A 26,314-nucleotide genomic window follows, 5' to 3' on the forward strand; every position below is an offset into this window, starting at 1 on the left:
CTCAGGTGTCTAGACAGCTGGAGCCTAGAAACTGTTCTCATCTCTGTTGCCTATGTAGCTGACCTTGGACAGTAACCTTCTTCATTCTAAGGCTGAGGGAAGACAAATCACAGTAAATAAAGTACTAGACATTGAGGTAAGGGCATCGGCAAATGGCCATGAAAAAATACCCACAAAAATGCACAAAACGCTATTTGTTCATAGCTCGTTTTCAGCATTCTGTGTTTCACTAAAGGCCAAGGCTACACATTGTAGTGATTTTACTGTGGTTAAAGGTGAATGCCTTTGTTTTTTTTATTTGTGCATGATTATGTGGCTGAGATGTAGGTATCCTAACAAAAAACACAAAAAAGGGCTTGTATCATGTCCATTGTGAAAGAACTGCATTGGCTGTCTGTAACTTAGGATAGATTTTACAGACTGTCTGTTTATGTTCTAGAATGTGATCTTCAGCAAATACCATCAATAAAATACAGAAAACATGGAAAGACTCTTTCTTTTGCACTTCTAAACCGTGGAACTCAATTCATGTTTTTATTCAAGCTTGCCACATAGTTTTAAGAAACATTGTCAAAATAATGGAGGTTTAGATTACATTTGTACCTCTTGTTTTGGCCTTATATATTTAATTTGATCTGTTATTGCTTCAAATCATTCAAATTAATTGAATAATTTTTTTTCCCTTATGTTGCTGTATTGCCAGACAATAAATAAGAAATCAAGGAAATGAAACTTTAATTTTTTCTATTACTGTTAAATCATCACCTCTCCGTAAAGCACTTTGAGCTGCCACTGGCTGTCACGATTGGCCCCTCCCAGTCCTGTCCATGTGTTAATGTTTTGGTTTAGCCCATGTGCATTTGTTTTGATTTAGCCCCTTTGTTTCATGACTCCGCCCCTGATTGTCTCCACCTGTTTTCCACCTGTCCCTCGTTTTCCATGTGTATTTAAGCCCTGTGTTTGCCCCTTGTCTTTGTTTGAATCTCTGTCTGTGTTGTTGGTTGTACTGGTGGTGTTAGTTTGATTCTGGTTTATGTCATGTCTGGTCCCCAGTCTATCTGTATTGGCTCATTGGCCCTGGACCATGTTTTGACCGTGACGCTGGATTTGCCCATGATAAAAGTCACTTACCTCAGCACGTGCGTCCACCTCCTCGCTCCCCATCACACTGGCATGAAAAGCAATCTAAAAATAAAATTATATTATTATTGTTATTATCATTACAATCATGCAAATTTCTTAATTCTAGAGTGGTTGTGATAGGAACCAGACATGTGACACGTTTAATGCCTCTGCAAGTTCTCTCACCGAATATTATTAAACCTAAATATGTAGATGTCTAACACATTTACAGTGCCTTCACACTGTTCACCCCTCACACATTTATATTACACATGCGGTGTTGGGGGTAAAAATGTAAAGGTGCTGTGTCCTTCACTCTGTTCTCCTCTGACCTGTGTGTGTGTGTATGTAATTTTATGATGAGTGGACCTTAAGAAATGGTCCAAAATCACTTGGAAATATGTCTGGTTCCACTGATTATATTAACAGTAAAGTATGTTCTTTCCTTCTCCTGTAAAGTTGTCATTTTGGAGATATGTGGTTTTGTTCTGACAGCAGCGATATGGTCGATTTCCATGGACAATAGGTGTGAGAAATTTCTCTGTGCTTGTTAAAAGAAAAGCAAACCTATTAACTCAATGCGCCCTTACAATAGAAGCCAATGGGCACTTGCTAGTAGAGTTTCCCTTTAACTTACACCAGCAGACACAAAAAAGCCTTGACCAATTTTTCGCTCAAGCAGGCCCTTTAGCAAGTTGTCTCTTGGGCAGTTTGAAACTCACTCAAGTGGTGTTCTAACCGGGACCGGTCACACCTCATAAACCCTGCTGATGCATGTACCTTTTGTTGTGTAGCACCGATAGCCAGAGGGATGCACAATCCACAGCATGACATTGTGACAAAAATCCTGTCAACACAATTGAGATGCCTTGGTCAGCGTCCTGCCAAGCTGCAGTATAACCCCTGAGGCTGACATTTAAGGAACATTTGGATAAAAAAATAGGGCTTCTGGCTTACAAGGGCAAGAGGTGAGTCCACAAGACCGATTTTTAGCCTTTCTTTAAAAGCCTTGCTCTAAAAAGTGCCTTAAAATAATGCAAAACATCCCTGGAGATACATTTATGGCTACACCTCACAAGGTTAATGTCTCATTCTGTAGCTTGCCTCACAATTACATAATCAGCTCCACCAGCAGAAAGACTAAAGGCCTCCCATAGCACCACAACAGGCAATTACATCCCTACAAGCACAGTTCAGCATGGCTCATCTTCTGGTCAATATTTCCCTTCTCCATCAATCACTGTAGTGATATTGAACAGGGTAACATGCCCACCACTGGGTAAACAGCCTAATGCATGTCCACTCTAAAAGTGCGAATACAGGAAAAAGAAGAAGACAGTGACTGAAATCCATTTCTTGCTGTTGTAAACGAATAAATTACAACTGATTACGCTTTGTAATGGAGGCAGCCAACCATATTGTGCAAACGCTTTGCTTCTTAATGGTTTAATTAAGAACCTCATTCAAACTGTAGCAGAAAATTTCAGCGCCAGGGATGTGTGTGCGCGTGTGGCATGCCAGGAACAGCGAAAAACCGAAGCGCGCAGCTAATTGCTCTAGTGCAAGCAGATGTGCCTTCGGCTTACAACTCACCAAATGCTCCACAAAAAGCAAACGCACACCGTGTCAAACTTACAACAAAGTCAATGCAGCCGTTAACTAACTAACAATTAATTAATCTGGTGATCAAATCTGGCATGTGTTTGTAGGCACTTTAACCAGCAAAATTCTTCTTGACTTGTGATTCTCATTGACTTCTTTTGCTGAAATCTTAGCAAACTACTTACATTATCCACGATGAATCAGCTTAATTCACTAAAGTTATGTTACAACTGAGAGATGTATGTTTATTTTGCACATGTAACTTTTCAATTTAGATTAATGGCATTAAATTAGTTGGGTGTGTAGGCCAACTGCTCAAAACTGCTCAAAGCAACCAACACAAAGAGTTTCAGTAATATGTTGAGCCATTATTACCTTGCTATACAGGTGTATGCAAACATTTATGCACCCCTGGTCAAACTGCCTGATTTTCTAGCTGTAAATAAGTAAACATATCCGTATAATAGTAAACATATAGAAAACATACAAAATGACTGTTTATTTGCTGAACATACTGGAAAAAATAAACATAACTTGTGACTTGTTTGTTTTGGAACATGATTTATTCTTTCAATTTTTCCAGATGTCAGTGATCTAATCTGAATATGTGTACAACTCATATTTTGCACATTTACAGGTGACATCAACTCACTTGACTAGTAGCTGTGGTCTCTGGCATTGCCGTGTTGACAAAGAAGATGTGATCCAGCAACAAGAACTTCTTGACTAACGTCAAATAGATTTATTCGTCCTCTGCTTTGCCCAGTGTGGAGCTTAATCTGCAAAATTAGCTTAAACTGAGCGAACTATCCATACATCCATATATGTAGTTTCAGCTCCTGAGTGAGGCGGTGAAACTCTCTGTGTCGTGGCACGAAAAAAAAAGCGTCACATCTGCTGTGTAGTAATTGAGAATTAATGCAAATATTTTGCAATTTACGTTTACATACATCATGTTTGGTGTGTTAATGGGTCTTAATGGGTCCACCTCTTATGTGACGTACACTCACCGGCCACTTTATTAGCTAGTGAAAGGTTGGACCCCCTTTTGCCTTCAGAACTGCCTTAATTCCTAGTGGTATACTTTCAAGGTGTTGGAAACATTCCTGAGAGATTTTGGTTGGTTATTGGAGTTACTGTTGCCTTTCTGTCATCATCAACAAGGCATTTTCGTCCACACAACTGCTGCTCACTGGATATTTTCTCTTTTTCGGACCATTCTCTGTAAACCCTAGAGATGGTTGTGCGTGAAAATCCCAGTAGATCAGCAGTTTCTGAAATACTCAGACCAGCTCGTCTGGCACCAACAACCACGCCACGTTCAAAGTCACTTAAATCACCTTTCTTCCCCGTTCTGATGCTCGGTCTGCACTTCAGCAAGTTGTCTTGACCACCTCTACATGCCTGAGTTGCGGCCATGTGATTGGCTGATTAGCTATTTGTGTTAACAAGCAACTGAACAGGTTTACCTAATAAAGTGGCCGGTGAGTTTGGACACCCCTGGTCAAATTAGGTTTATTTAGCAAATTTGACATTTAAAAAAACATGTTGTGTGCACAAAAGCTATGGCACACTTTATAGTTTATGATTTTTATTTTTCCAATAAACAACAAACAAATATATAAGATTTTGTCCTAAAATTGGCATGTGTAGGTTTCCTGTAGAGGGTGTGTTAATGTATTTTCAAACAGAAAATCAGCAAAACATATAACTTGATCATGGGCGTTTACACTTTTGCATACAACTGTGTAAACTTTTTACTGCTAATGTATTATTTTCCAATATGTTACACTCAGAAAAAGTGCAGAAAAAGACCACATTCTACATTAAATTTGTTCCCTGTAGAGGATATGTAAACTTATTTTATGTAGAAAATCAACAAAACCTGTAATTTAATTTCTATATAGACATCTGAAGGTTATATGAAGAAGTATCATCAATCTGTAGACAGCATCATGCCCATATTAGGAACTCTGGCTCTAAGCTGGATTTTTCTTTGGCAAAAATGATGGGATTTTCCAAAATTGCCGCTATCACACCCTGTGGTTAACAAAATGGTTCCAAAGCCAATATTAGTCAATATAATATTACACAAACTGTAATAAATTACAAGGTGGGTAAAGGAGTCGAAATATGACAACTGCAATTCAGAGGATCCAGAGATGTTCAGAGGAACAACATAAGTAGGACAAAGGTATTGGGTTTGGAACAATTTGTGCACCACAGTGGGTGGGATTTTCAACAATCCCATTCGTTTTTGCAATACAGAAATCCGGTTTAGACCCGAAGTTGAGGCTGACAGAATGATGAACAACTTCAGAGCTCTTTACGATGGTAGGTAGTTGTGGATGGATGGTCACCTGAGAGAACAGCTGTTCTGTTTTTCCTTACAAATCACACTAATGCACCACCATCATGGTCCACTGAATGTGTGCTTTTGACCATAAATTCCAACCCTGTTTACTGCTGTCTTTCCCATAGATCTAAATGCATTAAACGTCACTTTAGTCTCTGATTCAGCTGCAACACGCGTCAGTGAAGCTCCTGCCAGCCATGCCCGTATGATGAACCCTCTAAGATCATTTACTCTTGCCATCTTGACAAAAATTGAGGTCAAATGGGGCCTGTTCAGCCTTGCATACAAGTCTTTGAGCATAACACTATGTTAATTGCTGAACAGTATCCTACTTCTGGAAGCTCATTTATTCCTTTTATTTGTCACCCATTTGTATTTGATTGTGATATTTCTGCTGTCATGGATCGAATGTGGCTGTTTTTACATGTGTCACTGGTTTTCCTGTTGCGTAATAGAGTTGGGTACACAGAAAAATCATGTTGAATTAACACCTACAGTGTTGGACCTACAGTCCAACAGTCCAACCTACAGTCCAACACAAATGAACAATGGAAGAGGACAGTAGGTGGTCATGGAACCACCATGGTCTTTAAGAGTGAATTCAATACTGAAGGTAGATGGCTATTCAAAACTGGGGATTTTGCTGTGTATTGAGCCATGACATGTCATGTTGAAACTGTAATAAACGGTAAAAGAAATCATGCCTATGATGTCACTGATACACTGAATGTGAGTACAGCAATGTTTGCTCCGAGTGCTCTGAAAAGACGCTGGCTAATGTTCTGCAGTCACAATGCTATTTGCCATCATTCTATGTATGTATGCAACAGTGATTATATGAAATTTTGATGAATGGCACTGTACTGTTATGTAATTTGTTAAGCTGGTTCTTCAGTCAAGATAAAGTGGCTTACCAATAAAGTCAGGCAGCAACTTATGGCATTCAAAGTTTTCTTTCAGTTGTTTACAGCAAAACAGTCGTAAATATCTTGCTGATTCCAACTAGAACCTTTTTTTGGCCATTCTGAAATGGCAAAAAAACACAGATAAATAATCAATTTCTTTTTCATTTTGTTTTTTTTTTGTCATCTGACTATCCCAAAGGTGTTTCTCATAGAAGGAGACCACACGAATTTTGAAAGAGAATCTGATGTCTCCAAAAGAACATACAAGTGACGTGAGAACACATACAGAAATCTGTTATATGGTAATATATGGATTTCAAACTTATGGCCTACATTTGCATCTATGGATTTCCCATGTATCCAACTTATATGGACATATATGAGATGTATATGTACAAGGTAGAGTAATATTACAGGATTTGATTACAGGAGGCTACAAACTTCTGAGGCTCATTGGGCGTGAGATTGCCCAAACGTTTTGTCGTGAGATGAATTTATTCCTTTGCTAGCCTGAAACGGGACTGAGGTTAGACAAATTTTGCCATCTGGAAAGCCTACAAACCTCAGTGAGACATGCTTTTGTCTCTTTTAGCTCTCGCCAATGAGTAAAAGCCGGTACCAGATTTACTCTTGCTTGGTCACTCGCTCTTCTTCTCTTCCTCGCTTCCTCTCACAATATCTTCTTCAGTCTTTTGGCAGTCTCTGGCATGATGTCCATGCTGGGAATATTGAGCTAGCTTCTCATAGATAGCTGAAGACCATGGCTGTCGGTGTGTAACGTGGTGCTATAAAGCATTATGCAGTTCTCATGAGAGGTTTCGTGCCCCCTCCTCCAAAGTTACATAGCACTATAGCAGGTGTTCTGGCCCAGTAGCGACAATAATGAAGATGCCTTCTTACTATTATAAGTCAGTGTACCATCAAAGTGATTTTGAAGCTGTTATTTTAACACTAAAATTGTTACATAATGTTGCTTTAACAATACATAAGAAAAACAAAATTCGTATGTGAATGGAATATATTGCTCATATATGCTAGTGTCATGGTATATAATAGACGCTTTTCATGAATCTTCTTTTTTATATCCGCATACTTCAGAATGAAGTGAAAATGAGCACAGTAGCTACATAAATAAACTCTAAAAACATGCACACTATAAGCTACGCAAGATAATCATTTATACATGAAATAAGTAAAATATTATCCCTGAACAACATAACTAATTTAATGTATAGATATATTATGTAAGACAAGTGATCCACATATTATACATTTATGTTTATATTTGATACTTACACACATGTACACAATACATATGCGCATACATTTTGAAATATATGCCTGACCCATGTATCAGATATCAGTATGAAATCTGCGCCAATTACACGTTCACTTGAATTATGTGTGTTAGATAAACGGAAACCACTAATCTGAAGCTGTGTGATTCCACCAAACTGGACGAATGTCATATTACTTGTTACAGCAGGCCACTTTGGTTTGAATGTGCTGTTTTGCTGAAAACAACCCATTGGCAGTTTCCAGCTGGACGATGGTGATGAAGCTGGCCTACCAGCATGGCTTAGATGTCTAGAGGCTGTGTTGGCTGAAGTTCACTCTTGCTGGAAATGTCAAGCCAAAACCGACAACCCAAGCAGTGAAGTGTCCAAAACACAACTGGTCACCAGCATGCCATCTTTGTTTAAGCAGTTTTAGAATGAGCATCTAGAGCCTTCCTTACGAGCCACAATGGCAGATCGGTTTTAGAGAATATCAGTACCACAGCAAACAGGACACTTGCAGTAGAAACATCTTTAAATTTAAGATTTAGTTTTCAGAAAAAGCTCACATTCCCACATGGGAGTTTATTTCATTATGTATGTGGGTCAATGACAAATAAGGAACTCCCTTCCACGTAATAAAATCGCAATAACGCACAGCCTCAAGTGGCTTATTGCTTTTATAAAACAGCAGCCAACATGAAATATGATAAAATTGACAATTTTCCAGAAAATAACTTATCATTAATAATAATCGACATAAACGACTATTCCTCCAAGAAATGTAGCTCCTTTGGTATCGTTGCCAAGCAACCATGGACCGCTGAACGAGAAGAACGTCAGTAGCGCTCTCGCCTCACAGCAAGTAGGGCCTGGGTTCGATTCCCCGCCCGGGTGACAAGGGTCCTTTCTGTGTGGAGTTTGTATGTTCTCCCCATGTCTGCGTGGGTTTCCTCTGGGTACTCTGGTTCCCCACCACAGTCCAAAGACATGCAGTCAAGTAAATTGGTAAATTGCCCCTAGGTGTGACTGAATGGGTCTGCCTGCCCTGCGGTGGACTGGCAACCTGTCCAGGGTCTATCCTGCCTTCTTCCCGATGACAGCTGGGATAGGCTCCAGCACTCCCTGCTACCCAGAAGGAGAAGCGGCTTAGAAGATTTGTGTGTGTTTATAGCAAAAACTTTGGCTTTATAAGTACTTTTTGGTCACCAAATTATCACCGCAAGTCTTATTTAGCACCAAAGAAGCAGCGACCCTCTTCTCACGCTGGGGCTGAATTTCAAATGGCTCCCTGCTCCCTACATAGTGCACTAGCTAAATAAGAATTGATATACCAGCTCCTGCACTGCAACAGTGAATAATTGAGCTAAAAATAATTCAGGCCTGTGATAATAATGATGGGGTTGTTCAGGCTGTTAGCTATCCTGTCGCCTGTTAGCTAGCTGATCAGTCTAGTTCTTGTTAAGAAAATAAGGTTCCAGACACTCAGTTAAAACAAAAGATGGGTTCTTACTTCGTCAGTACACTCAGTTAAAACAAAAGACGGGTTCTTACTTCATCAGTACACTCAGTTAAAACAAGAGACGGGTTCTTACTCCGTCAGTACACTCGGTGGTTCCTGCGAGCAGTATTAGAGTCAAAGTTTAATTCATTAACAGCAGAAGTGTTTTTCGTACTGAGGCGCAGTAATACACAGTTCAGTCGCTGTGAGGCGCTCATAGGTGAGCGTATATTGTGGGTTTTACAACGGCTTAGAATGCAGCTAAGCCAATCAGATTTTAGGACCGGAATTATCCGTTTTATAATAGTAACAGGAACTCATGTTCATGGTTTTTCTGAGCTGCTTCACTTGACGTCATACTATGAAGGCTCTTGAGTCTCCTGTATGGTGCAATACTCTGCCCATTCATTTTGAAAGCATGTCACAATAAGAGTCCTTTGTTTTTGGTTGTGCAATATGACACTGAAGGAAATCTGAATTTATGGACAAAATATAACTTTTAAAGCTGCTATATTTTTCAACATGTTATGATTTGGAATGTTTCATGACAAAATATTGAGAAGTACTTGAGAAGTTCCTAAATAATCTTATTTTGATTTACATAAAGGCGGTACAATTGTATGCAAAATAAGATAACCTGTTCTGCACATATTAATACACAATTACGGTTTGTTTTCTGAATTTCTAATAGGCTTAGGGAATTAAACACTAAATATTACATGCACAGGTTATCACACATTTTATATTTTACATATTATTTTTTCTCATACGTTAAACTCAAGAAATTGTGATCTAAAATAATGCTCTATTTATTTTTTGACCAGGGGTGAGGAAGGCAGTCATGTAGGGCCCCCATGAGCCAAGGGCCCAATAAAAATTATTTACTGCAGTTATTATTATTATTATTATCATAGATTGCTGCTTTTTGAATACGACACAATACAGGGCAGCCAATCAGAACAGGGTTCATTTACATATAGGACTCTTAAATCCACAGTAACAAAAGCCTGATTAATTCTAAGGGACAACGAAAGGCCGGAAAATTGTCATGCAGAAATGAAAAATGACGCATAAGTCGCACAAATGCTAAAAGCGAACTAATATAAACGTGGACCCCATTCAGGTCTGTTGCCCAGAGCCCCCCAGTGACTAAATCCGCCCTGACTGTAGTGTAGAATAACGTCGTTCATCGTCGTCATTTGTGGGATTTGTGTGTTTGTGTGTTGCTCTACTCAGCGGACCCAGGCCACGGGGAGCCGTTAATTACTCCCTGAGATGAATCAGGTGTCCTGGATGAGACAAAGCAACAGAAACTTGGACTGACAGGTTTTTAACGTGCTTCTTTGGTAAAGGAAAGAGCGATGCTGCCATCTGGCGCTCACTGACAGAAACTGCACGGTGCCCAAAATGTCGTAACACCACCAGACCACACGGCCTGTCGACGTCTTGCCCACAGTTGAAAGTTCACAGCGAGCATGGCTGTGTCTCTGATTTGCTGTAACACGCAGAGCAGGTGAGAAAGAACGTTTCCAGGTGTACCTTCACGTGTTGTAGACCACCCAGCGTGTTGTTGACGGCTTTCTGGTTGTGTCCTTCAGGGTGAGCTCAGTGCTGAACAGAGATGTCAAACAGTTCGGTAAGAAGTTCATGTTTGACTCAAATGAGGAGACCTGCTGGAACTCTGACCAGGTCAGTTTCATTTTACTGGGGAATTTTCATCCATTAAAGAAAAATCCGCTCAATTCATTTGTTATTTGTGTAATTTGAAGTTAATCTGAGTGGTTTGATGTAAGATGGTTCATGCAGAGAAACTAATTTCTTTACAGTGGTGCTGGTAGGAACCAGGGGTCCCAGTATCTTCAATACAAATATAGCTATTTTATTGACTGTACACTTAAAAGTGATGGTCCGTCAAGGGTTCTTTAGTAAAGAAAATGGCTCTGTGTAGAACCACAAACGCTCAAAGAATCCTTTTGCATGATTAAAGGGTTCTTCAGATTGTCGGAGAATGTGCTGTAGATGGTTCCCTATAGAACCCCTTTACAAAAGGGTTTTTCTACTGTTACAGTGTCAAGCTTGTTATAATAGAAGAGCCATTTTTGGTTCTGTAAAGAACCGTCTACAGCACGTTCTACATCAGTGTGAAGAGTTCTTTCACGATGCAAAGAACCATTTAATTGCAAAGAGTTCTTTAAGTGTTCATGGTTCTACAACCCCATTTCCAAAAAGTTGGGATGCTGTTCAGAATGTGAATAAAAATAGAAAGCGCTGATGTGTAAACCACATTTTTAAAGGAAAATGTTGTAAAAACAACGTTTCATAGGAATTGTTTTTCGAGAAACATATGCCTATTTTGAATTTGATGCCAACGACATGTTCCAAAAAAGCTGGGACGCAGTGTTTCTTACGTTGTTTTCTCACCCACAGGGGGATCAGCAGTGGGTGTTACTGGAGTTTCCCGTGCTGGTGAAGGTGTCTGAGCTCAGGCTGCAGTTCCAGGGAGGATTTTCAGGAAAATCTTGCAAGTTAGAAGGTTTCTGTCAAGAAATCTGCAACAAAACACTTATGACCTAGTGCAGAGTATTTCAGCCCACGTCTTCATTCTGAGTCAGCTGAACAAGGAGCTGTAGACTGATTATGTAACTCAAGAAATGGAACGCAACAAAAATGAGGACCGTCCTCACATAAGTGTTTTTACTTCAATGAAAAAATGATTTCAGAAGGAGCATAGCCAAAAAAAAGAAATAGCAAAGTATCAACTCCTCATGTACCGAGGTCCGTATAAAACTTGTTAGAACGTATAGCATTTATCACCATAAGAGATGAAGTTTGGTGTTGTCTTTTTGAGATCATTGTAGTCTAAAATAAAATACAGTAAAAAGGAACTAAGCACTACATGTGAAGGACAGGGGGGAAAACAACATGAAGAGAAAAAGTAACACCCTTAAATCTACTTGAGTGTATATGAAAATATGAAATACTCCAGCCCGAATCCATTAAAACTCTATTTAAGCACATATAAGGCAAGGCAAGTTTATTTATATGCCTCCCTTACTTATACTGCGGTCATTGAAAGTGCTTTACAAATGAAAATATAAAGAGAATTCAAATTATAATTCAAAAATTAACGGTAAAGGAGAATGGAAATTAAAAACATGATTAAAATAATGGATGTTAAAACAGAGAAAAAAAACAAAAATGAAACCAGAACAATAAAGTCCCGTTATAGGAGAGCAGTAGAGCTAACAGTGTTTCAAACTGTGCTGAAAGCTGCTGAAATAGGAAGGTTTTCCATCTGGATATTAGTGTCTAGTGTCGAGCTCTTCTAACGCTCTCTGTTAACTAATTCCATTTAAGAGCAGCGTAGTAGCAGAACGCTGCTTCGCCATGTTTAGTCTTTAACTTCAGCAGGACTAACTCACCAGTTCCTAATGATCTGAGACTTCTATCGCTGCATTATCTATCAGATAAGTGCACTGCTCCTACACCATTAAGCCATTTTACAGATCAGTAAGTCTATTCTCTAACAGACTGGTAGGCAGTGTAAGGATTTAAGAATGAGGGTGATGTGTTCCCTTCTTTTACTCCTAGTGAGAGTTTGGCAGCTGCATTTTGAATCAACTGAAGCTGTTTCATAGTCTTTTTGGGGAGTCCAGATAGGAGACCATTACAGTAATCAGTTATATTGATTATCAATCAAATTCTGCTAGAAATAGGTGTGGATGAGTTTATCCAGGTTTGGTTCAGTCAGAAAATCTCTACTTTTGCTGGTGTTCTTAAGGTGATAAAATGCTGATTTAGTAAACTGCTTTGACAGGACAGCAAAAACCGAGGTTAATTAGGTAAATGTAACTGATTACTGCTTAAATCTGGCCTCTCTGGACCAAATTGCACCCACCCGGCCTACCATTTCTATCATAGTAGTGCATAAACATTGAATGTACTGTAATAGCAGTGTCAGCCTTTGTGAAAGATGTTTATTTCACTCTCTCACTTTTTTCTTTCCTAGGCTGCAGTAAAGAGGCTAATCTTGAACACATTGTGGACTTCTATCCAGAAGACAACAACTCACTACAGATATCCTTTTAAAAATCTTCTATTCTTGCAGCGAAGCATGGAAGTCGGTCTGCTCAGTTACCTAATGTAGTGTCCGAATTATTCCTACCTTTCCTCCTGTGACACATAGCGCTTGATTGATGTCCATTCTTGTGCCCAGGGCCTTGTCTCTTTGTACATATATCTATAAATGATATTGCACTGCTTACCAAAACCGTTTCAGTATAGCAATGACTCATCCATACGTTTTTGTGGATATATGATTGAAAAGTGAGGCATAATTTTGCACAGCTTCTGATGTTGTTGGTTCATCGCCAAAAAGTGCATGTCTGTCACTCCTCCCATGCTTATATTATGGCCTTAACTCCTCACCCACAGCTTTCCCATTCAGGATGCTCCGCTGATGCAGAAGCTTAAAATAGTATTTGAAAGCAGTACAGACTTTTTTGGAAGAATAATCGTTTACTCTTTAGATGTCCTGGGAGAACGAGCTTCGTAATGTTTGGGGAAGATAACAAATGAGAGGATCAGGAGAAGAAAAAAAGGCAAAAACACGGTTAACCAGCTCGCTGTGATGGACAGATTGCATGAACAATTTAACTCTAGGAACTACACAAGTGGCCTTTTTATATATATATATGTGTTAATGTATTCCGTTACTTCCTAGTAATTAAACTTTTTTTTATGAATGGCTTAATATGGCAACACAAAACAACCCATACAAGTATATTTGTAATGATATTTTTATTAAAAAGGTAAAAAAAAGTTTACATTCAGAGCAAGAAAAGCCATGTAAAGTTGTCAAATGTCTTCTGCTTCAGTTCCGTAACAGTTTCAGAATGTGATCCTCAAGCAGCTTTTGCACTGGAAAAGCAAATATAAGACTCAGTCAGGCAAGAAATACAATATATATCCAAAAGTATGTGGACAGCTTGTTGAATTCAGCTGCTGTAAAACGCTGGTGGAAACATCAAATTGCATGCAACGTGCTGAACATTTTGTAATGTGGGTTGGGCTTTGGACCCCTTCCCTGAGTGGATGAATCCGCTGATTGCAAGCAAGTTAAAGAGCATTCAAGTCTGGACCTTTTTGAGCCTGTGCATGTAAAATATTTCTAAAACATATTTCTGACTTTTAAGTTAATTCAGGCTTTACAGGATGATTTGCCACAGGCTTTGGAGCAGTAGAACTGCATTGTCTGGAATGATGGAGCTCCATCCAATACCTTTAGGATGAGTTTGTGATCTAGAATTAATCACCCAACATCTATACCTGGTCTAACTTATACTAATAATGGCTGAATGCAGTCAGATCCTCATATCAAATGTTCCAACATCCAGTGTTAAGGCTGTGGTGGGCAACAACTCCCTATTAACATCCTTCATTTCAGAAGAAACGGATGAGCAGTGTCTACAGACTTTTGGATGTACAGTATGTGAAGCATATAATAGGGCAAAAGATCTGAGGTACCTTAATTATTACATATAATGAGTTGTAGACTTCTATGATACTTGCTTTTTTTGTAGCCAAGAGCAACAGCGAGGGCCACTGGACTGTATCCGGAGTCTGATTCAAATGTTATATCTGCACCATGACCTAAGCACAGATAATTATGTGCATTGTATTAGTACGCATAATACAATTAACTGGGGAAAAAATAAATTAACAAATTAATTTAACAAAACTCACCTAGGAGAGCTTCCACACATTTCATATGATTGCCACGAACTGCATAAAGAAGTGGAGTACCTCCATTCTGTAGAAACCGAGTGCATGGTAATATATGTTTATATGTTTCAAGGCATCCTGCAATACATTGCTGTGCTATTTTTTATTTTACAGTATCATTTACATCATTTCCAAAAAAGGACAATGTCAAATGCTAATAAGAACAAAGTGATTATTATATTTAAAACAGTACAAACCCCCCCCCCCCCCCCCCCCCCAATGTATGATGTTTTATTTTATGAACTTACAAAATAGACTCTGACACGGGCCTTTTATTTTTCATATTGTGTGCTTCATAATGCACAACTGGAGGTATGGGTAGGCCAGTCTAACACCTGCTCTCTGATTTGCCGCTGGGCTGTTACAATGTGCAGAACATGGCTTTGCGTTGTCATGTTGACATAAGCACAAACATCACTGAAAAAGATGTTGCCAAAAAGCAGCATGTGTCCCAAAATGTGTATATATCTCTATGTCAATGGTGCCTTTACAGATAGGCAAGTTGCCTATACTATGACCCTGGCTTTTGAACTTTATGCTGGTAACAATCTGGGTGGTCCTTTTCTTTTTCGGTGAGAACACGTCATTTATTACGATAAATAACATCAAAGTTGGACTCGTTGGACCACAATACACATTTACACTGTGCATCCGTCCATTCCAGAGAAGTCGGTGGGGTTTCTATACATTATTGGCATATGGTTTCCACTGTACATGGTACAGCTATAACTTGCATTTATGGATGCAGCAATGGACAGCGCTTAGTGACCATGGTTTGTCAGCATATCCTTGATCCCATGTGGTGATATCCGTTACTGGTTTTAATGCAGTGCTGTTTGAGGGATCAGAGGTCACATGCATTCAGCTGTTGTTGGCCAAATATCTTGGCAAAGTGGTGAGCCTTGATCCGTCCCTGCTTACATGGGCTAGGCCTTTCCTGAATGCTGTTTGTATACCCAAGCATGATTGCATCACCAGTCGAAGATATTTTTTGAACATTTTACAAATTGCCCCATCCCCTCTTTTCATAACAAGAAATACATTAAATACATCGTCTTTGTTCTATTTTCATTTAAATACCGGTCAAAGTGGGTTTACAAATCACTTCTTTTTGTTTCTATTTGCATTTCACAAACTGTCCTAACTTTTTTTTTTGGAATTGATGTTTGTACTTGGGCGGCACGGTGGTGTGGTGGGTAGCGCTGTCGCCTCACAGCAAGGAGGGCCTGGGTTCGGTTCCCCGGCTGGGTGACCAGGGTCCTCTCTGTGTGGAGTTTGCATGTTCTCCCCGTGTCTGCGTGGGTTTCCTCTGGGTTCTCCGGTTTCCTCCCACAGTCCAAAGACATGCCGTCAGGCCAATTGGACATGCTAAATTGCCCCTTGGTGTGAGTGTGTGAGTGACTGTCTGTGTCTGTCTGTCTGCCCTGTGATGGACTGGCGACCTGTCCAGGGTGTATCCTGCCTTCCGCCCGAAGACTGCTGGGATAGGCTCCAGCACCCCCCCGCGACCCTGACGGAGAAGCGGCTTAGAAAATGGATGGATGGATGGATGGATGTTTGTACTTACCCAGTCATAGGAATCGACGTCAACTTCATGTTTTAACAGAATACTGACGATGTCTGCAAATCCCCCAGCACTGGCCAAAGACAAGGCACTTTCCCGCTCTCGTGCAAATATTTTTGGATCAGCTCCCTGATTTAAAAACACAGTATGATTTCTGAGCCAGCTGCAACACAAGTGAAATCCAACTTAGCCAACCCAAGCTGTGGGCCAAAAGTTATTTCTCACCTTCTCAAGGAGAAACTGGACCATTTCGATCTCTCCAAACGCTGCTGCCCACGTCAATGGAGTGAAACCTCGTTCATCCTGACTGTTCAGCAGGGAAATATCTGCAGGGACAATCACAGCCATTCTTCAAAGGGTCCATATCTTATGTTTTCTTGTGAATAATTTTTCTCTTGAGGTCCACATATAATGGTGTTAATATAATAATGTTTTTTATGTAACAAAAACAGCTGTAATTCATATTTACATCACCATTTTCCAATTCACGTAATTTCTTAGAATTAAACAATGTTTTTGTTACTGTGCCTAAGATTGATATATATATATAAATGAGCTGTGTTCTGATTGGCTGGCTGTGCCGTAGTTAAAAAGCAGTCCAGGCTGAAACATTCTTTATAATTTCAGCATGAATGAGCAGAGCTAAACTGCTGTAGCCCGAATAGTGGACATGTGTAAATATGTTGGGTTTTGTGACATCACAAAAGTCAAAACAGGATGCTTTTGTTCATTCATTTTCATATATGGATTGGGTAGTGAATGGTACGTTTTGAAACTTTAAAAATGTTTACATGTTATATCAAACTTGAGGAAAGTGTGGTTTTCCATAATATAGGCTCTTTACATATATAGGACTGCAGCACTGTTTGGTTGTCACTGATTTCTGTAGCAGGCTTGCTTACCTGAGGCAAGATGCGTCTTTACTTGTGATATTTCTCCATGAGCAGCAAACTGATGAATGGAGAGATCTAAACAAGTAAAAAATCCATTGGTTTCAGTTCAAGTTAAAACAGAACTAATATTGAAAAAAGTTCCATAATTTGTGCTGGTGGGCCCAAAAAGGTCTGAATGAAAATGTAAAGTGTACAAAGTGTTTTTTTTTCTTCTTCCTTTGAAACGTTTTTAGTGAGATAAAATTTCCAACATGTACTTACTGTCCAAAGTGGCCGGTCGGACTGTGACCTCATTCCCCCGCTGTTTATTCGTCAGGGTGGTGGTGTGGAGCGCCCCATCATCACTCTTGTTCTCCATTATGGCTTACCATTACTAGAAGTCCTGCTTTAGAAAAGAAAGGACACAGAAATGGATCGTTTCATTACCTTACTAGCCTGATTCTCTGTGATATTGTAACCAGTACCGAAAATACAGGCCCACTCTTAAAAAAGATGCTTCTTCAAGGGATCTTTAACAAAGAAAATGGTTCTATATACAACCATGGAGACTCAATGAACCATTTGCATGCTTAAAAATGGTGACAACTTTCTTTAGATTGATAGAGAATGTGTTGTATATGGTTCTATATAGCACCAATAAGGGTTCTGCTATTGTTGGCCTACAAGGATGACATCCTTACAATAGCAGAACATTTTTTGTGCTATATGGAACAAGGCACAACATGTTCCCCAGCAATCAGAAGAACCATTTCACCACGCAAAGAACTATTTAAGTATACGAATGGTTCTTTGAGTGTTCATGGTATCATATAGAACCATTTATTTTACTGAAGAACCTTTGAAGAACCATCTTTTTTTCAGAGTGTATAAAGCATGAAGACAGCAAACACAACCGCGGTTTTAATGAATGAGACAGGTTTTCTTACCAGATCTCCTCTGGAGCTGTATCAGAGGCCTTATGTCACTTCTTGAAGCAGGTTTATTTCTCTGCTCTTAGATTTCTCGACTCTTTAGCGAACAACAAAAGTGAAACTAAGACATACTGCAGCGATCCAGGCTGCGTTGATGTTAGGTGTAAAAACAGAGATGCAGAGCACTACTGTCACTTTGGTTTAAAGTAAAACTATAAAATTAATTTTGATACCGTAGTTTTTTGTACCCAGTTCTCTTCTCGTGTTCCGGTGAAAGCGTTTTATTACGTCTAGGAACTATTTGTTGAATCCGGTGTTACGAACCGAGCGGTATTTCAGATGCACGCTGAGAAACATCAACAACCCAAGACTGCGCTTCATGGGCGATAGCGAGATATTTCGCTTGTTTTTAACATATTGTCAGCGTTTCAGTGAAAATGGACGACCAGGAAATGCAGCTGAAAGTTAAACGAGGTAATGCTGTCGTGGTTGTTCTTTACCACATGCAAAAAATAATGTAAATAGCCTGGTTTGCGTAGCGTTGTGCTGGTCTGCTGATCTGCGCTCAGTTTACGAGGCTGACGTTGTCTTCCTCTTCACCGACTTCTTGTTTGATTTTCCCCTTCCACCTTAAATAGTGCAGCCTAAGGCGGCAGACTGTAACTGCCGCCGCATTTAAGGTGGAACGGGAAAATGCGAATCAGAAGCCAAATTCAGCTTCGTGCTCAGCGTCGTTTCTGCCCCAGCTGTACGTGAATGCGTGTCAGATTATCCACACAGAGGACACGACTTCGCTTTTCTCTCGTCTGTGTTGCAGTAACGGATAAGTTCACGGAGAGCATGTATGTTCTGGCGAATGAACCCTCCATAGCCCTGTACCGCTTACAGGAGCACGTCAGAAGATCACTGCCGGAGCTGGTTCAGCATAAGGTGGGATCAGAGGATCAGAAATGCGCTTTACTGCTGGTTTAATCAGTGGCTGATTATGATTGCATTGATCCTGTCTATGGGTTGTTGAGATTGCACCATTACATTCACCTAGATTCCCTATTTAAGGGTCCATAAGACGGGGGATTAAATGCTGTAAGTTATAAGGCATGTTTAATCATGGCCTGCCTTTTGAGTGAGATTCAGTACAAGGCAGCTTATCAGAACAGAGGTAGTTCACATATATCAATAATAAAGTATAGAAAAAAAGTAGAATATGGGCCCTTTAAAAACAAGTGTTGTTTGTGATGTCAGGAAAACCAACACATTTACATATGCCTGCTTATTTATCTGAAAGTTAATTGTTCTGTGTTAACTGATTTGGTCTGGACTACTTTTTGAATAAGGCACAACAGAGCATATCCAATGAGAACAGAGCTAATTTACTTATATTCTTCTTAAATTCAACCTGACGTCAAATCAGACTTGGTTTTTCCTCTTTTAGCCCATGTTGCTGGTCATATTAGCACAGTTTATCATTTCATATTTAAAGTCTTCCATCAAAATGTAGTGACTTTTGCCTGCCTCTAAAACTTCCTTTGATTTTTGATTGTCACTTTGCACCAGCAGGCAGCGAAAATAATATTAACCAGTAATATGATGTTTCATCTCCTCCTCAAACCCTCATATCATGGAGAGAAAACACTTAGCTAGTTCAGAGACACTCTCTGATACTGTGTCAGTAACTTCGCAGTAAGGAAGGAAATTTATTCAGATTTTCAATGAGTTGACTTTAAAATGCTTATATAAAGTTAGTTGTAACTGTTTTTGGTACCAAAGCAAATATAAGTGGAGCTCAGACAAAAAGAAAAATGCAAAAATTCTAACTAAAGTCACTCTAGAAAGCAGTGTTGTTGAGTTGTTTTTATGTGGTTGTACAAGATCACTTTGAACCAGATGTTGTATCTTGTTGTACCTTAGTTTAGAACCAAACCCATTAGAAAACTGAAAACTGGAATGTCATCTTGATGAAAAGTGTTTCTCTAACCCTGCAGACACCTGCATATATAGCAAACTCAATGGCAAGTGTGAATTACACTAACTCCTAACACTAATTCCTTTTTCCACAGACAGACATGCAGAGCTGGGAGGAACAGAGCCAGGGAGCAATATATACTGTGGAATATGCTTGCAGGTAATATTTTCTGATGATCTGTAAACAGCACAGCCATTTAAGCACTAAATATTAAGATGTGACCTGTGTTTTGTATTTGCAGTGCTGTGAAAAGCATGACCAACAGCAGTCTCTACTTTAAAAACATTGACGGGCTGTTAAGGCAAGCCATCGCAATGAAGGAACAGATCAGCAGTTCTCAAGGACGCAGGTAGTTCACTCTCGCTAGCTCACAAACGGTGGCTGCTCTAATCAAATAATCTCACCGTTCCACTACATCCCACCCTAAGTAAGCTTATGTTTCATGATTGAGTTCTGAGGTTTGCTTGCTTTCGTCCATCAAAAGGCATTGTGCCAAAGTCATTACTGCTGTTTTGGTTTGCAAAATATTTTGGATTTATTTTCAGTTTTATTGTTTCTCTGTTAAGTGACCATGATTGTATAGCTTGCAATTTACAGTCATATTCTACTACATACTACATTGATTAAACATTTTTTTCCCTTTTTGCCATTTACCCAAATTAAACTTTCAGATTTGTTTAATTTTCTTCCTTTTTTTGATCAATGCATGCTGCTTTAGTGGTGTGAAGCCTGCACCCAATCACAATGACCCTCCAACACATGTCTCTTCCACATCATCTTGACATATGGAAATCTATTGCCAAGGTTAGTGCTGCTTCCAGAGGCCTGACAATGGCCTGATCCTTTGCTTATGTATGCTTTAGTAGCCTCAGTGTTATTCCTTTGGAAATTAAAGTCAACTTAAAATACAATTTTTACATTGTTATTTCAGATCCATCATTATATTTATATTCACACAAATATATATATATATATATATATATATATATATATATATATATATATATATATATATATATATATATATATATATATATATATATAGAAAAAAAACACACACACAGTTGCTTTCTCAGTCAGCCAGTTAAGGCCCAAGTCATCACTGTCTAGCAGGAGGAGAGCTGGGGGACTTTCCTAATGGAAAATCCTGTCCTTTGGCCTTTGGTCTTGATCTTAAGTCAGCTGGCCAGCTCAAAAATCCTGCTTAGTGCATTTAGAAAATATCTTTACAAAGTTCAGATTATTAATTATTAATACACATATGAAAATGGACTATAAACACATTTTAATAGCTAACAATGTTAATAGTGTTGTAACTGTACAATAAACATTACTTCACTGTATTTTGTGATAATCCTTAGTGTTGAACATGGAGGGTATAATGGAGTGGTTTTCTGCCCCGGATCTGGAGACCAACAGTCCCTGAAAGTTTAATTTATTCCATCACTGATTTTAATTCCAAAGCCTTAGTATTTTATGTGCTGAGTTAGGGGTGTTAGAGAAAATAAAACTCTGCAGTACTGTACAAAGTAAGGAACCACCCTTTAATCATTTAATTTCAAGTCAAAATTGCCATTGAATACAAGTTATTCATTTTTTATCATCACATCAAAAGCATAAAACATATTTAAGAGAAAATTTACAGAAGTCTGAAGTTTATATAGTCAGATTTTTTCAGTGATTAGGGTGTCCATCATTTGCGTTTGGTACAGCTCCCATTCTTTTTACTATGCTTCATTTGTACTTGAGGGATATTTTTCCACACCTGCAAAGTTGGCCTTAGAAGTTGGTTACATTTTTGGCTTGACATGATTCAAGTAATCTAAAACACATTCACTGATGTTAAGGTCTAGACTCTGGGGTGGTCAGTCCGTTTTTTTTTGTATTTTTTTATTTGCAAATTTTTTTCTATTTTGTCCTTTTCTCAGTAAGTGCTTCTTGCCAGCTGCACATCCTTTCAGACGCATAGAGCTGAGTGTCTTCTCACAGTTTAAGAATGGACAAAAACATTTGTGGATTTTTTTTTTTTTTCAGAGCTGAAGCAAATGTGGACCTTGGTTTTTTCTCCTCTCAAAGATGAAAGCTTTATGTACTGTTTATCTGAGAGTTTGGTAGTTTACCAGGTCTTGCACGGTTGTTAAGTCCCATTTTATATGTAACATTTAATACTTTTTTCAACTCCAGTTTTAGTAAGAAACCTTTTTGTCATGTATTTTCCTTTCACTTTCTCCTTTTGAATATTTGCTAACTTTAATATTTAATATTTAAAATTAAAATTTAATGTCTGTTTTGATGGGAAATTAAATGTACAAAGGGTGGTCTGTGACTTTGCATAGTACTGTAAGTCCACTGTTTAATATTTATATCTATTGGTGTGTACCTAGTTATATTAGGCATGTACGTATACAGTTAATTAAGTGTCCTTGTACTGGCAACGTAACACTATGTGTACAGTAAAAGAAGCAACAGTTTAACATGTAAAACTGAAAGCTACTCTGTGCTTCCAGTTGCTCATACTAATGTGGAGTCTTTGCTTGTGGCTTTGCGAGCCAACACAGTTCTCATCTCATTGTTGATGCCGTTCCAGGGCTTTGTTTGTGCCTGGAGCAGGCCAGACTCTGCAGACAGGGTCCTGTGCATCCGGCCACTGCCACTGTAGGCCTCTCTTTCACTGGAGTGGCTGTGTGGGCCACTGGTTGGCGAGCACTGTTGTTTGGGATCAGTGGAGGGTGTGTAGGGGAACTGGCGGTGCATGCTGGCTTGCCTCCTGGGTTTCTCTATGAAGCTAAGCTGTGATGTGTGAATGCCAGGGCTACTCTCAGGGTCGTTCTGGTACACAGTGTTGACATGTTGGTTGCGGAAATGCTTGGCTGTGTGCGCGGCCCGGAACAGCGAGTGAGCCACTATAACCAGCAGTACCAGTACACCAGAGGAGAGTACACAAACGCTGGCTATTCCCGTCTCAATCTCGAAGACGAGCAGCATGTAGAGAGCCATCGCTGTGAATTTAGAGAGAAAAAGTGATGAATACAAATCCGAAGCCTTTTAGATTTTTGACATCAAAGCAGATATAGTGGGTGTACTGCTAATCTGTCTGCGTGTTTGTTTATTTCTTTGTCTTTCCTGCAGAAAAAGAGCTGTGGATCCTAGTATAATGAGGGACGGTGGTGAGAAGCAGAATTCTGGTATATGAAGTGCAGTTACTGGTCGACGGAATGGATACTATGCCAGAGTGAACCTCATTCCATCTTAAGAGTGCAATTCCTCTTGGATTTCAAGCCTTTGGCACTCAGTGCTGGGCTGGAATGAAAGTGAGCCCTTTGCTAGACTCTCCATTACAGTATTTTATCAAGAGTTTGAAAGAGAGGATTGTTCTCAGCTGCAATTAAATACATTGCCATAGTGCTGAAATACTGTACAGTAATACTAATATTGCATTATGAATGCTTACTTTTAACCGATATTCTGAAATGTTTTCTTTTTTTACTGATTTAACATTGATTTCTAGCGTATGTGTCATTAAAATGACTGAGAATATAACTGGGTGAATATTGATTAGTTGGTTGGTTTTCCAGGCAGGGATTAAACCTAGTCCTGAACAACAAATCATTCTAAATGGATAAACTCAGTTGAAAGGAAAATGTAGTCCATAACAAGGCTTAATACTGTTTACTGACGTCTCTCACCTCCCAAGTAAACAGAGATTCCAAGGCAGAACAATCCAATGGCGACATGCCGGACAGACCTGCTGTCCAACAGAAACCAGTCAGCTCTGAGAGAAGAGAAAGTCATAAGGTCATTTCCAGTTTGGCAGCCAATTTAACTCTGAATGAACATGCAGAGAGAAGTTAAAGAGTGCCATCATTACACATCATATAGTAGTTTTTGGGCTAAAACATATCCTATATGGACAACAGCCTTTTTTTTGCTATAAGCACTATAAGCAGTAAGGTCCCCCGGGTCATGAGGCGCCCCAGTGATATACGTTTTTTCCCTGTGATATTTTATGAAGAAAAAACTGACTTTGCTTCCAAAAAAATCAAGAATGCAGAAGTAATTCACCCACAACATAAAAGCATTTGATTTACTTGTTAGTCTTTCAGATTAGGACCGCCCAACCTATTTTTCTTGGCTGGGGCAAGACGACCAAACAATTTACAAACAAAGAAAGTAGATAGGTGTCAAATTGAGCATTTGATACTGAAATGTAATAAAAAATACAAATTTAAAATATGAAAAAATCATGGAAATAAGATTTTAGGTACATGCAGAATAAAATATCGCTGCTCTTGGAACAAAATCTCGTATCTCCATATCTGTTGTTTTTTCAGGTTTGGATGCCATTTGAAAATGCCTGTTGCCTTTTACATAGTGTTTAAAATTTTTAATAAATGAACCTAAAAAACAGCCCAAAATGACTTGGGGGCGGGGGTAGTCTGGTTCCATTGACTTATACATTAAAAGTGAACTATGTAAAGTCATTTTGGAGATACAGTGTTTAGTTCCATTAGCAGCGAGGTGTAGTTAAGTGGCTGAGGGGTCGGGGTAAATTTTTGAGTAGGTCGAAATCAAACATTCTCACAGGCCAACTTTGGGCAGCACTGATCTCTGGAGTTGTAATCAAGTTTTCACTATAGTTCACTGTTACCATTTTGTATACCTTAGCATATATTAAACGTTTCCTGATCAAGACGAATTAAGTGTTAATTCATTTTTAAACGAACATACAAATAATACCACTGGGGTGGGTGAGTGTAAGGACCCCAAGCACACTAAAAAAAAAAAGATGGTTCTTTGGGGCATTGTTCTGTTTAGAACCATTCCCATGCTTAATGGTTCTTTGCATGGTGAAACGGTTCTTAAGATTGATGGAGAATGTGCTGTATATGGTTCTAGGTAGATTTTTTTTAAAATGGTGTTGTATAGTAAAAAAAAGGGGATCTTCTGTAGTTTCAGAACCAGTCTGAAGAACCATGCACTTATCACTTAAGCATAACATGGTTCTTTACAGACCTCTAAACAGAACCATTGACTTTACTAAAGAACCCTTGAAGTACCATCTGTGTAGTGAAGCCATTTAGGGCATTCAAATGTGCAGAAAAGGCTCTGATAATTTTAAGGTTACATTTAGAGTTTTGTACTTTCAGAGAACTTTCAAACTATAATGCTATTGTGATGGAGGTGGTGTTGGAAGAGGGAGGGGTTCGTTTTCTCTGCCTAAACATGAGTGAAAGTGCCGCTGTACCTCTGAGTGTCGTCTTCTCCTCGGCATATATCGGTAGTGAGGTAGCTGTGCAGCAGACACACGACCACAGAGCTGAAGTTGAGAGTGAGAGAAAGTGCTGACAGCACGACGGCGACCGGCATTAAAACCGCCGAGATCTCGCTCGGCACGACGGAAGGCGAGTCCTTCCCCTGCCGAGCCTGGAGCTGGAAGATGAGGAACACGGACAGGACGGACATTACCGAGGACAAAACGCCGAGCAGCGCCAGCACCACCAGAGCACGCTGGCTGTAAGACATGGCCGAGCGGGTACCAGAGTCTCTCCTTCCACCTTACACGCTCAAACAGAAGTTTATGCAGGCCGTTCTCTGCTAACACATCCGAAAACACCGCCGAGTATCGCGGCTCCAGACTCAGGGGAACGCTTTCTTGCCCCGGTGTTGTTACATTAGATCCCTGCGCTCCGTCGTTGCGGCTCAGCCCGAGCATGTGATACACACCGCTGTACAATCCTCCCCAGATTAAACCAGAAAAACTCCTGCAACAATGCACTTTTCAGCTCGATTCGTGCAAACTGACTTGTTTGGCCGACGACAACTTTAAGCCTTCCACCAGAACTGACCACCATAGCACTTGGCAGCAGCAGGTGCAAGGCTTTCTGGGAAGGCGCTTACGTCCCAAAAACAGGACAAGAAAGAGATGCAAAGTGATCAAATTCGAGAAAAACGTTGCCCTCAGAAAAAAGAATGTTAAGAAGTCTAAAGTCCCAAACCATTATCCCAGTTTAGCGCCTCAGCCTTAACCCTTTTCCTTGCTTACGAAAGGGGAATGTCGCCGATTTTCCAAAGCGTCTGTGTAATGAAACGGTTAAGGTGTAAACAGTGGGTTTAAGGTGAAATGCTTCGTACAAGACGAGCCATTCAGAGCAGTGGTGAACGGAGCCAGATGCCTGAAGGCTTTGAAGCCTCTAAAAGTTGCTTCATATAAAGTTATTAGGTGAAATCGTTATGGAATTTTCCTTGAGACTTTTTTTTTTTGTACCTAAAATCATGAACAATGTTACTATGTTGCCATTACCAACATATGATACACACAAAATTGGGTAGTCTACTTGTTTTTTTGAGTAGTAAATGAAATGGGTTGTGCATTATTGTGCATTGATAAAACATGTAAACAAGGCTCGATAAATCTTTCTACTATTTCACATCAAAC

General features: G+C 39.5%; 4 protein-coding genes across 8 annotated transcripts; 2 read left to right on the top strand and 2 right to left on the bottom strand.

The window, feature by feature from the left end:
• Positions 1-10,135: 10,135 nt before the first annotated feature.
• On the top strand, positions 10,136-13,610 carry LOC108429545 (nuclear receptor 2C2-associated protein). The gene is made up of 5 exons (XM_017701368.2): positions 10,136-10,276; positions 10,362-10,452; positions 11,191-11,296; positions 12,773-12,840; positions 13,196-13,610. The coding sequence occupies exons 1-5, from the start codon at positions 10,239-10,241 to the stop codon at positions 13,316-13,318; spliced, it is 426 nt and encodes a 141-aa protein (XP_017556857.1). The 5' UTR covers positions 10,136-10,238; the 3' UTR covers positions 13,319-13,610.
• rfxank (regulatory factor X-associated ankyrin-containing protein) lies at positions 13,547-18,296 on the bottom strand. 4 transcript variants are annotated; one of them, XM_017701367.2, is made up of 9 exons: positions 18,164-18,296; positions 17,931-18,012; positions 17,266-17,389; positions 17,014-17,079; positions 16,337-16,437; positions 16,115-16,240; positions 14,509-14,575; positions 14,335-14,415; positions 13,547-13,683 (listed from the first exon to the last, which is right to left on the bottom strand). In XM_017701367.2, exons 3-9 carry the CDS (start codon positions 17,360-17,362, stop codon positions 13,637-13,639), a joined length of 585 nt encoding a protein of 194 aa, XP_017556856.2. In that variant the 5' UTR covers positions 17,363-17,389; positions 17,931-18,012; positions 18,164-18,296; the 3' UTR covers positions 13,547-13,636. The 4 variants fall into 4 exon arrangements, with proteins under 4 accessions (XP_017556856.2, XP_017556853.2, XP_017556855.2 ...); XM_017701364.2 differs by having other exon boundaries at positions 18,149-18,235; XM_017701366.2 differs by lacking the exon at positions 18,164-18,296 and having other exon boundaries at positions 17,266-17,386; positions 17,931-18,110.
• Positions 18,250-24,574, top strand: borcs8 (BLOC-1 related complex subunit 8). 2 transcript variants are annotated; one of them, XM_017701370.2, is made up of 6 exons: positions 18,250-18,389; positions 18,733-18,845; positions 19,973-20,037; positions 20,120-20,227; positions 20,597-20,682; positions 23,008-24,574. In XM_017701370.2, exons 1-5 carry the CDS (start codon positions 18,353-18,355, stop codon positions 20,658-20,660), a joined length of 387 nt encoding a protein of 128 aa, XP_017556859.1. In that variant the 5' UTR covers positions 18,250-18,352; the 3' UTR covers positions 20,661-20,682; positions 23,008-24,574. The 2 variants fall into 2 exon arrangements, with proteins under 2 accessions (XP_017556859.1, XP_017556860.1); XM_017701371.2 differs by lacking the exon at positions 20,597-20,682.
• On the bottom strand, positions 21,902-25,984 carry tmem221 (transmembrane protein 221). The gene is made up of 3 exons (XM_017701363.2): positions 25,124-25,984; positions 23,565-23,650; positions 21,902-22,877 (listed from the first exon to the last, which is right to left on the bottom strand). Exons 1-3 carry the CDS (start codon positions 25,399-25,401, stop codon positions 22,390-22,392), a joined length of 852 nt encoding a protein of 283 aa, XP_017556852.1. The 5' UTR covers positions 25,402-25,984; the 3' UTR covers positions 21,902-22,389.
• Positions 25,985-26,314: the final 330 nt, after the last annotated feature.

Source organism: Pygocentrus nattereri, chromosome 15 (assembly GCF_015220715.1).
Source record: "Pygocentrus nattereri isolate fPygNat1 chromosome 15, fPygNat1.pri, whole genome shotgun sequence".
Taxonomy (NCBI): Eukaryota; Metazoa; Chordata; class Actinopteri; order Characiformes; family Serrasalmidae; genus Pygocentrus; species Pygocentrus nattereri.

What these genes read in the sequence shown, in the direction of transcription:
- LOC108429545 (XM_017701368.2), top strand. Translation starts at nt 10,239, where the DNA reads ATGGCTGTGTCTCTGATTTGCTGTAACACGCAGAGCAG. An exon ending in CCTGCTGGAACTCTGACCAG is followed by an intron (nt 10,453 to 11,190) that starts GTCAGTTTCATT and finishes TCTCACCCACAG; the next exon opens with GGGGATCAGCAGTGGGTGTT. An exon ending in AAGACAACAACTCACTACAG is followed by an intron (nt 12,841 to 13,195) that starts ATATCCTTTTAA and finishes CTCCTCACCCAC; the next exon opens with AGCTTTCCCATTCAGGATGC.
- rfxank (XM_017701367.2), bottom strand. Translation starts at nt 17,362, where the DNA reads ATGGAGAACAAGAGTGATGATGGGGCGCTCCACACCACCACCCTGACG. An exon ending in TCCAGTTTCTCCTTGAGAAG is followed by an intron (nt 16,241 to 16,336) that starts GTGAGAAATAAC and finishes TTTTTAAATCAG; the next exon opens with GGAGCTGATCCAAAAATATT. An exon ending in ACGTCGATTCCTATGACTGG is followed by an intron (nt 14,576 to 16,114) that starts GTAAGTACAAAC and finishes CGGTTTCTACAG; the next exon opens with AATGGAGGTACTCCACTTCT.
- borcs8 (XM_017701370.2), top strand. Translation starts at nt 18,353, where the DNA reads ATGGACGACCAGGAAATGCAGCTGAAAGTTAAACGAG. An exon ending in GCAGCTGAAAGTTAAACGAG is followed by an intron (nt 18,390 to 18,732) that starts GTAATGCTGTCG and finishes TCTGTGTTGCAG; the next exon opens with TAACGGATAAGTTCACGGAG. An exon ending in ACTGTGGAATATGCTTGCAG is followed by an intron (nt 20,038 to 20,119) that starts GTAATATTTTCT and finishes TTGTATTTGCAG; the next exon opens with TGCTGTGAAAAGCATGACCA.
- tmem221 (XM_017701363.2), bottom strand. Translation starts at nt 25,401, where the DNA reads ATGTCTTACAGCCAGCGTGCTCTGGTGGTGCTGGCGCTGCTCGGCGTT. An exon ending in GGAGAAGACGACACTCAGAG is followed by an intron (nt 23,651 to 25,123) that starts GTACAGCGGCAC and finishes CTCTTCTCTCAG; the next exon opens with AGCTGACTGGTTTCTGTTGG. An exon ending in AATCTCTGTTTACTTGGGAG is followed by an intron (nt 22,878 to 23,564) that starts GTGAGAGACGTC and finishes CTAAATTCACAG; the next exon opens with CGATGGCTCTCTACATGCTG.